General features: G+C 35.8%; 2 protein-coding genes across 5 annotated transcripts; both read left to right on the top strand.

The window, feature by feature from the left end:
* Nucleotides 1–280: 280 nt before the first annotated feature.
* LOC102590996 (LRR receptor-like serine/threonine-protein kinase EFR) lies at nucleotides 281–7,883 on the top strand. 4 transcript variants are annotated; one of them, XM_015305111.1, is made up of 5 exons: nucleotides 281–372; nucleotides 619–766; nucleotides 3,714–3,785; nucleotides 5,118–7,262; nucleotides 7,379–7,883. In XM_015305111.1, exons 3-5 carry the CDS (start codon nucleotides 3,731–3,733, stop codon nucleotides 7,744–7,746), a joined length of 2,568 nt encoding a protein of 855 aa, XP_015160597.1. In that variant the 5' UTR covers nucleotides 281–372; nucleotides 619–766; nucleotides 3,714–3,730; the 3' UTR covers nucleotides 7,747–7,883. The 4 variants fall into 4 exon arrangements, with proteins under 4 accessions (XP_015160597.1, XP_015160596.1, XP_015160595.1 ...); XM_015305110.1 differs by lacking the exons at nucleotides 281–372; nucleotides 619–766 and adding an exon at nucleotides 2,458–3,620 and having other exon boundaries at nucleotides 5,118–6,374; nucleotides 6,486–7,262; XM_015305109.1 differs by lacking the exons at nucleotides 281–372; nucleotides 619–766 and adding an exon at nucleotides 2,458–3,620 and having other exon boundaries at nucleotides 5,118–6,374; nucleotides 6,465–7,262.
* A 460-nt stretch (nucleotides 7,884–8,343) lies between these two features.
* On the top strand, nucleotides 8,344–9,780 carry LOC102589765 (DNA-directed RNA polymerase III subunit rpc6). The gene is made up of 2 exons (XM_006366822.2): nucleotides 8,344–8,535; nucleotides 8,807–9,780. The coding sequence occupies exon 2, from the start codon at nucleotides 8,811–8,813 to the stop codon at nucleotides 9,522–9,524; it is 714 nt and encodes a 237-aa protein (XP_006366884.1). The 5' UTR covers nucleotides 8,344–8,535; nucleotides 8,807–8,810; the 3' UTR covers nucleotides 9,525–9,780.
* Nucleotides 9,781–10,231: the final 451 nt, after the last annotated feature.

Here is a 10,231-nt window from a genome sequence, read left to right as displayed (position 1 = left end):
AAACATAATTGAATCTTAGCTCAATTTAAGAGTTGAGGAGATCAATCCTCAAATTTGACCCATTTTCAAGTCAAATTGGATCCATTTTTCAAGTTAAAATCGTCTCTCTTCTGTTGGTATTTTTGCTGTAGAATCTGCTGGGTTTTTGAAATTATGTAAATTGGGAATCTGTGATGTCAAACGCACTAGAACTGGGCATTGCAGTGCACTGTGCACTGCCATGGGCGGGTAAACAAAGGGATTGTACAGAGTCTTATCGGCGGTACAATATCTACAATGAAGAAAGAGCCACTCGGCGAGTGGTGTGCACTGGTCTATGTTTATTTCAGAGTTACGATCTCAAATAAACATCCCTGCGTGATCGCCATTGAGGTGATTTCTGCGTTTTTACTTTAATTTCTGCTCGACAAACTATGCATTCTGCAATATATGCTAAGCTGCTAACTGTTAAGTCAAGTTCATAGAAATAGTAGCATTTACCCATTTTAAAGTTTCAGATTTGTTTAAACAGGTACAAATATTTATTTTTATTTATATAATAAGAGAGATATTTGGAACTGCATTGAGGGATGGTGTTTGGTATAATTGGCAGCTAATTCTACAATTTTTTATTTTCAGTTAGAGTTTTGACCGTTGCACAATTATAATTCATTCTTGTCTACAAGTTGTTGTTTAAGATGACAAACTACATATCTACAAAGACATTGACACATCCTCTAAATACCAACTCCAGTTTGAGTAGCTACGACTTTCATCACCGATACAGGTATTAATTAACTTGGTTTGTCCTGTAATATCGCAAAAAGTCATTCCCAACTTGAACTTCTCTTTTCTTAGAAAACCGTTATTATTGGCCTAACAACAGACTTTATGTAGAGTTCAGAATTTCTAGTCAGCTTAGTTATGAGATTATAACAACTGCACTTCAATAATTTCACAAATAATCAGATTGTGTCATCAGGACTTTAGACAAAATTAACTAAGACTTTATCAATTTGCTCTATCACTGTCAATTTTTAATGGCCTCCATCTAATTTCCACCTGAGTAGAACTTATATATTGAGTTGAAGTACATATGGCCTACATGTTATAGAGTTTGACTTTACATATACCATAAATACACTGGCTAAACTTGGATCTAACAAGTTGCCTCTATAAGGATGGTGATAGAACGATAAGCAATTGAATAACCTTTATCCTGCTATATTATTTCAGATCCATTACCTTCATCTTACGTAGACTAGAGAGAAAAATATCTACTTGCACTATGCTGCAAAGGCAATATATAGACATTATTGGTGATTTGATTTTTCAGTTTCTTTTTGACACCTCTTAAGATTGTAACTTGTAATATTGAACATTCAAAAAAAGCTCAAATATGCCAGCAAACTTAGTGAAATGGCCTATCCATGTCACTCGGTAATAGTTGGGCATAGAAATGCCATCGACGTTACCATTTTGGGCTACATATGTCATTACCCACTAATGGACCCCTAATATTACATTATCTAAATCTTTTATTACTTACCGGTTCCCTCCCCTCTGACCCCTTTTACGAGTGGCATTTGTGAACCATTTTGTTAAGTTCAATGTTATTTTTCTGTTTATCATTTGATGCATGACATTCAACCTTTTTGAATCATATATATTCCTATTTAAACGTCTGTAGTTTCTGATTTTATGTAATAAATATAACAAACTTATAAGGACAAGTTTGTTCCTTATAGGCTTATACAATAACACAATTATTTTATATGGAAAAACTATACTCTCTTATTTAATTGGATTATGAATCTTATCCTATTCTACATCATTCACAAATTTCACGTACTTTACGGCTCTTAAAAAGATTTAAGAAAAACACAAATTTGTGTAAGAAATAAAAACAAGGACGGGCTTAAAAATGAGTCCACTAATGAGATGTAGCTGGTATGTAAGTACATTTGTGTGTGTGAATTATGAGTATATATGAATTTTCATGGTGGAATTTGGGGTGTTATAGTGGTTGGGATATGGTGGTGGCTTGGGAAAAGGACATAAAATTTGTTTCAGAATAAAGAAAAAGAAAAAAAGACAAGCTTAAAAGAGAGTACACTAATGAGGTATATCTGGATATGGAAAGTACATACGAGTGTGTGAATTAAGAGTATGTATGTGTTTTCATGGTAGAATTTGAGGTGTTACAGTAGTTGGGTGTTGCGGTGGCTTGGGAAAAGGACAGAAAAAGATGTTTTTTTAATAAGACAGGTTTAAAAGAGACTACACTAATGAGGTGTAGCTGGTTGTGGAAGTACATATGAGCGTGTGAATGAAGAGTATGTATGTCTTTTCATGTTGAAATTTGTGGTGTTATACTGGTTGGGATGTGATGGGACCTTGGGAGAAGGCTCAAATATGCCACTGCAGTTAACGAAATGGATAACATATGTCACTCGTAAAAGGGGGTGGCCGATGTTGAAATATGCGGTGTTATAGTGGTTGGGATGTGATGGGACCTTGGGAGAAGGCTCAAATATGCCACTGCAGTTAACGAAATGGATAACATATGTCACTCGTAAAAGGGGGTGACCATGTGAGAGGGGTGGCGGTGGTAAGTAATGAAGGGTTTAGATAATGCCACATAGCAAAATCTGATGGTATCAGGTAATGGAATATATGGACAAAATGGTAACGTCGGTGGCATGTTTATGTCCAACTATAACGAGTGGCATAGATAGGCCATTTTGTTAAGTTCAATGGCATATTTGAGTTTTATCCCTTTAACATTCAAAGTCAAGATGTTTAACTGGATTACACAAGAGGCGATTGTATCCAAGCGAGCCCATTATATAAAGTTGGATACTTGAAAGGAGGAAATGCATATTAAGAACTTCTTTTCTGCTTTTGCATTTTAATTTCCTTCATACCCCTATCAAATACTTTGGTTCTTAAAAAAATAATGATGGCAAGGGCCGCGATGACAGGCCTCCTTTTACTAATCTACTGCATCAATATATCTGCTTCAAGGACAAACTTTACTGACGAATCAGTTCTATTAGTCTTCATAGCACAAATAACCAATGACCCCGATGAAACTCTGATAAGAAACTGGACACAAGGGACTGAAGTTTGCAGTTGGATTGGTGTTTCTTGTAGCACACGGCATCATAGAGTTGTCTCACTAAACCTCAAGAGTCTAAGATTAAGAGGGTCCATTCCGAAAGAAATAGGGAACCTTTCCTTCCTTAGTTTCTTGGATTTTGGCAACACTTTTAATGGTGTAATTCCCAATGAACTTGGCCGTCTAATGAGACTCAAGTACTTGTCCTTGCAAATGAATAATCTCACAGGTGAAATCCCACAAAGCCTTGGATTTCTTTCGAGGCTTGAAGTGCTGGATCTTTCTGAAAATGACCTATATGGATATGTTCCATCATCTATCTTCAATATCTCTTCTTTAAAGATCATTGATTTGAATTTGAATGATCTAAGTGGGAATTTGCCAAATGACATGTGCAGTAATCTCCCAATGCTGCAATATTTATTCATGGGTAACAATGGTTTAGTGGGTGAACTTCCTAGTCGTTTAGATAAATGCACCCAACTTGTAGCTCTGTCCTTGTCTTACAACAGATTCACAGGTAATTAACTAACTTGTACTTCTCATTTCCTTTTTTTTCCTTCTTCTTGAATTGATCATTGTATTTTTCCTGATATTGTATCTTAATTAATAGGAAATTTACCCCGAGAAATGGGGAACATGTCAAAGCTTCAAGATATGTTTCTTGGATGGAATAAATTGACAGGTAAACTCTCTATATATGGAGCGTTTTACGAACATAGAATGTTTTAAAAAGACCATAAGAGCAACCATCAACTAACAACCTGGGATCCTCTTCTATAACTACATTGCTAGAGCAACTCCTTATTGAAACAATCATTTTCAATATAGGCCATATATATGTCCATGTGACAACCTCTAGAAAACTAATACTCCCTCCGTTTCAATTTGTTTATCTGGTTTTGACTTGACACGGAGTTTAAGAAAGTAGAGAAGATTTTTAAACTTGTAATCTTAAACTAATTTGACTCTTCAAGATCTCTTTCTTGAAACAGAAACGCAAATGCTTTAGTGAAAGTTGCTGGTTCATGGGACTTTCCTAAGTCAAATGGCGGAAGATTAAATGACCACCAGCTTTTGTAAGGCTCTTGTGTTGGAATGAGATTATAGTATAGGATGTCTACACTGATATCAATCTTACTATCAGTTTTGCTGACAAAACACTAAATATGTCCGTGTGTGCATTGTCTGTCTGTTAGATCTATTTCTCCTTATATTACAAGATAAGAACTTGGTTCTTAAGTGTCTAACAACTCCAAAAATGTGATATAAATTTCAGGAAATATACCAAGTGAAATTCAGAATCTTCGAGCAATTCAACATCTAAGTCTTCGAAATAATGAATTGGTTGGAACTCTCCCACCTTCTATTGGGAATTTGTCGACTTTGGTGATGCTAGATATTGGTGCTAAAAACCTTCATGGAAACATTCCTACAGAATTTGCAAAACTTGTTAATCTGAAAGAAATATATCTTGGTTCAAATAAGATAACAGGTCAAATTCTAGACTCTTTTTATAACATTTCTGGGTTAGAAACGATCACACTTGCAGCTAATGAGCTTTCTGGAAGTCTACCTTCTAACTTTGCCCATAACTTTCCAAATCTTAATGGCCTTTATCTTGGGTTGAACCACTTTAGTGGGACAATTCCTAGCTCCATTTCAAATGTTTCGATTTTTAAACTTGTGATCTTAAACTAATTTGACTCTTTAAGATCTCTTTCTTGAAACAGAAACGCAAATGCTTTAGTGAAAGTTGCTGGTTCATAGGACTTTCCTAAGTCAAATGGCAGAAGATTAAATGACCACCAGCTTTTGTAAGGCTCTTGTGTTGGAATGAGATTATAGTATAGGATGTCTACACTGATATCAATCTTACTATCAGTTTTGCTGACAAAACACTAAATATGTCCGTGTGTGCATTGCCTGTCTGTTTGATCTATTTCTCCTTATATTACAAGATAAGAACTTGGTTCTTGAGTGTCTAACAACTCCAAAAATGTGATATAACTTTCAGGAAATATACCAAGTGAAATTCAGAATCTTCGAGCAATTCAACATCTAAGTCTTCGAAATAATGAATTGGTCGGAACTCTTCCACCTACTATGGGGAATTTGTCGACTTTGGTGATGATAGATATTGGTGCTAATAATCTTCATGGAAGCATTCCTACAGAATTTGCAAAACTTGTTAATCTGAAAGAAATATATCTTGGTTTAAACAATATATCAGGTCAAATTCCTAGCTCTCTCTATAACATTTCTGGGTTAGAAACGATCGCGCTTGCAGCTAATGAGCTTTCTGGAACTCTACCTTCTAACTTTGCCCATAGCTTTCCAAATCTTAATGGCCTTTATCTTAGGTTGAACCAGTTTAGTGGGACAATTCCTAGCTCCATTTCAAATGTTTCCAAGCTCACTTTCCTTGATTTGGGTCACAATTTTCTTAGTGGGGATGTGCCGAGGAATCTTGGAAATTTGCAGCAGCTTGAAGTGATCAACTTGCAATGGAATCAACTGACAAATGATCCTTCCACAAGGGAATTAAGTTTCCTTACTTCCCTATCGAGCTGCAAGCACTTGAAGCGTATACAACTAGGATATAATGCATTCAGAGGAACTTTTCCAAAGTCCTTAGCCTTCAGTAATTGGTCTGATTCTCTTGACGTATTCATCACCTCTGGAAACGACATCACAGGTGAAATCCCTGTTGAAATCAGTAAGTTGAGTAACTTGGTGTGGTTAGGCATTGGAAAGAATCGTTTGAGTGGTTCAATTCCTCATGAATTGGGAAACATGAGGAAATTGCAAAAGTTGACACTTTGGAAAAATAAAATAAATGGTACCATACCAGAAAGCTTATGCAATATGGAGGTCTTATTTCGACTTGACTTGAGTGAAAATCAGCTTTCAGATGAAATACCAAGTTGTTTGGGAAATCTCTCTTCTTTAAGAGAACTCTTTTTAGATTCCAATGCATTGAGCTCCAATATTCCTCCAACTTTTTGGAGTAACATCGGTATATCAACTCTGAGTTTGTCCTCCAATTTTCTCAATGGTTCTCTGCCTTTAGGAATAGGAAGTTTGAGGAGTCTAAGCAATTTAAATTTATCAAGAAATCAATTCTCAGGAGAAATTCCGAGCACAATTGGACAACTACAGAATTTGGTGAATCTTTCTCTGTCGATGAACAATTTTGAAGGTCTTATACCTCAATCAGTCGGATACTTGGTTGCTCTTGCATACTTGGATTTATCCGGAAATAACCTTTCAGGTATGATCCCCGAGTCTCTGGTGAATCTTAAACAACTTAGCTATCTTAATGTGTCTTTCAATGCACTCACTGGTAAGATTCCAAATGGAGGACCTTTTGCTAATTTGACAGCTGCATCTTTCATGGGGAATGCTGAATTGTGTGGACCATCTCAATTCAATGTGGCGGAATGCAGAATTGGTGGCATGAAAAGAAAAAACAAAAGGAGGGCTTTAACTTTTGCTCTTGCATCAGTTGCAGTAGCATTAGTAGTCACAACAATTTTCATGGTTTGGTTTCTCAAATACCGAAAAATAAGCAGACAACTTCCTATACCAGATTTGATTGGCCAATCCCATCAGAGGATCTCTTACTATGAAGTTGTTCGAGGGACAAACAACTTTGATGAAGCCAATTTGATTGGCAGGGGAGGCCTTGGTCTAGTGTACAAAGGAACACTCCAAGATGGAATTATCGTTGCTGTAAAGGTTTTCAACACAGAAGTACAAGATGCATTTAGAAGATTTGATTTGGAGTGTGAGGTTTTGCGTAACATTCGCCATAGAAATCTTGTTAAGGTGATAAGTAGTTGTGCTAATCTTGATTTTAAAGCATTGGTTCTAGAGTACATGCCAAATGGAAACCTTGATGCTTGGCTTTATTCTCACAACAACTTTTTGGATTTAAGCCAAAGATTGAGGGTTATGATTGATGTGGCTTCTGCAATGGAATATTTACATGAAGGTCATTCTTTTGTTGTTGTACATTGTGATCTAAAACCAAGTAACATACTTTTGGATGGAGACATGGTTGCAAGAGTCAGTGACTTTGGTATATCCAAACTTATGACAGCTGATAAATTGATAGCACAAACGAAGACGTTAGGCACTATTGGCTACATGGCACCAGGTATACAACTGTTATCTAGTCTTTGCTATGTTTATTTGTCTCATTGTGTAGTTAAGAAACAACACGATTCATTTTGCTATTGATTAAGAAGATAAATATATGGCGTATGTTTGCAGAATATGGATCAGAAGGCTTAGTGTCAACCATGGGAGATGTTTATAGCTATGGTATCATGTTAATGGAGACCTTAACAAGAAAGAAGCCCATGGACGATCTTTTCATTGGAGAACTCAGCTTGAAGAGATGGGTGTTTGAATCATTACCCGATAGAGTGATGGATGTAGTGGATGCTAATTTATTTTCAAGACAGGATGAGCAGTTTTCATTCAAAGAGACTTGCTTTAAGTTGGTAATGGAATTGGCCTCACAATGTACATCTGAATCACCTCAAGAGAGAATCAGTATGAAAGATGTCCTTGTAAGACTCAACAAGATTCAAACCAACCTCTTACATTGTCCAACAACAAGCCAAAATAGAATGTAAAAAATTCTTGGTGAGGACAAAGTTGGGGGACAGAATGAATACCATCTTTTCTTTTATCTTGTTTTCATTTTTTTGGACTTGTCTTGTAAAATATATGTAACAAACCATGGTAGCTTGTGAAACTGTAACTTCAGAGACTCATGGATTACCTACAACTCATGTTTGGATTGACTTTTTTCAAGTAGATTATAAGCAAAAAGTTAAAAGTTGAGAATATCCAACTTTAGGACTTCAATTCAATAAAATAAAATAAAAGTAAATTGAACGTGAGTTATAGTGTATTACTCTTTATTATAAGTCTTTTGTTGATCAATATTAACATGTTCATATTCTGTAAATATTTCATCACTCTTTTGATATTCTCACAAAAAGTTGTGTAGATATAAAAAAGGTGAGTTTTTTATTAAAAGAATATAAACTTATGGGTCAATTTTGTATTTAAAAAGTATGAAATTCTCAAATTAAGCTTTTTGGAGAAAAATTCAAAACGTTAATTTTATCTCATAATTTCAAATCACGAAATAAAAATGAAACTGGGTTTCCAAAGTTATTTAATAGGCATACGTGCAATAACCCAAAGATAATTAGGGCTACACTAAATGAACCGTTCCAAGATCAAACCCAAATTGAAAGTATCAAAACCCCAAATTAACTCCCCTGAACCCCCTCTCTCTCTCTCCCCCGTTCAAAATTACCCACAATCTACCAGTAGTTTGTGCTGTGCAAACTCCTCCGACCGGCGACGGCATCAGCAATTTAGAGTCGGCGACTCCTCTTCCGTCACTCCATGTAAGTCTCTCTCTTTTATATCTTTCCGTTCTAATTTGTTTACTCCCTTCTTCCACGTTTATTTTTAGGCGTAATCTATACAACTCATTTGCGAGTATAAATTTCATTCAAACGCTTGAATTATGATTTGTTCCAATTGCAATTTTAAGGCGGAATATATACAAATGTTGAATTTGCAAATATAAATTTCGAACTGCAATTTGTATCAATTGCAAGTTTAAGAGATTATGGATGTGTCGGGCTTGTTTTAATTTACTCTTCTTGTGCTCAGAGAGATGAGCCGATCAAGTGAAGCAGCCGCCATGAAGCGGAAAAGACTGGATTCATCTACTCAGGGACTTGTAGATGCTGAGTTTGTAGTGCTCAATGTGGTCAAAAGTAAAAAAAATCTGGGTGTGTGGGTAGCAGATGTGAAAAAAGAGGCAAACATTGCACCAGCTCTTGTCGATAAATGCCTAACTTCATTGGTGAAGAAGAATTTGATTAAAAAAGTCCCTACTATCCAAAATAAGGCAAAGAAGCATTACATGGCTGTTGAGTATGAACCTTCCGAGGAACTGACTGGTGGAGCATGGTATTCCGAGGGAAAACTTGACAAGGAATTCATCACTGTTCTTAGAGAGACGTGCCTTAAGGTTATAGGAATGATGAAAGTTGCTACTGTGGAGGGGATCCACGACTTTTTGAAGAAACGGAAAGTTGTTGAGTGCTGCACAAGTCAACAAGTCGGTGAAATATTGAACTCTATGGTTTTGGACGATGCCATTATAGAGGTAAAGAGTACTGGTTTGGGAGAGTATCATTCTATTCCTATTGGATCTGCTTGTTACAGAATTGCAGTTGGAGATACTTCAGGTCCGAAAACAATAGGACCAATGGCTTCGATTCCATGTGGTGCTTGCCCTAGGATTAGTGTATGTACACCTGATGGAATTATATCTCCGAAAACCTGTGTCTACTACACTAAATGGTTGAACATTGAGTTCTGATGGACTACAACAATGCAACTTGTTGGTTGCTTTTCGAGTTTCTTGTTTTGTTGTTTGGTTTATAGATGAAACCAATCAAAAATTTCCATAAACCCCTTTTGGAAGTTTTAACATTTTATTATAATGTTTGAACTCAGTTGGGAAAATTGTGTTATCATGCTACCTTTTGCTAATGAGAAGATTGCAGCCTAATGTGTATTGGCATGACAACTTTCACAACTTTTGACATATATCAAATTGTTATCAGGTAGCTAAATGTCACTTGAACAAGTCATTATGTTGTCTACATTTATTTCCGCAAAGTCATTTGGTTCGTGGACAAAGTTATCTCGGGATTATAGTCTAATTTATCCTAGGCTAAATTTAATACCTTCAATCGAAGAAAGTATAATTTTAATTTTAAACTTAATCTTGAGATATCCATTTTATTCCGCATATCAAACGACTCCCCAAAAGGCTTTAGTCCCATAGATAGCCAAAGCATTGGTACATGAAATTTTGAGTCCTTCCAATATTTAAAGAGACTAATTAAACCAAATTCAAACAAGACATGAATGTACTTTTAAAGACAAAAGCACACTATTTTCTGGGCATGAAATATACACAATGTAGTTCACATTTTTTTGCGGAAAGTGACAGACAGTATGTATCTGTGACAGATTAGCCTTATTTTGACACACAATATATACAATGAGTTCAGTCCTATA

The sequence above is a fragment of the Solanum tuberosum genome, unplaced genomic scaffold (assembly GCF_000226075.1).
Source record: "Solanum tuberosum cultivar DM 1-3 516 R44 unplaced genomic scaffold, SolTub_3.0 scf00683, whole genome shotgun sequence".
Taxonomy (NCBI): Eukaryota; Viridiplantae; Streptophyta; class Magnoliopsida; order Solanales; family Solanaceae; genus Solanum; species Solanum tuberosum.
The sequence above is the reverse complement of the archived record's forward strand: the minus strand, read 5'-3'. Positions and strand labels throughout refer to the sequence as shown.

Coding starts and splice junctions, on each gene's coding strand:
- LOC102590996 (XM_015305108.1), top strand. CDS start 2,939: ATGATGGCAAGGGCCGCGATGACAGGCCTCCTTTTACTAATCTACTGC. Junction 3,786..5,117: donor TGGATGGAATAAATTGACAG/GTAAACTCTCTA, acceptor TATAACTTTCAG/GAAATATACCAAGTGAAATT. Junction 7,263..7,378: donor TATTGGCTACATGGCACCAG/GTATACAACTGT, acceptor GTATGTTTGCAG/AATATGGATCAGAAGGCTTA.
- LOC102589765 (XM_006366822.2), top strand. CDS start 8,811: ATGAGCCGATCAAGTGAAGCAGCCGCCATGAAGCGGAAAAGACTGGAT.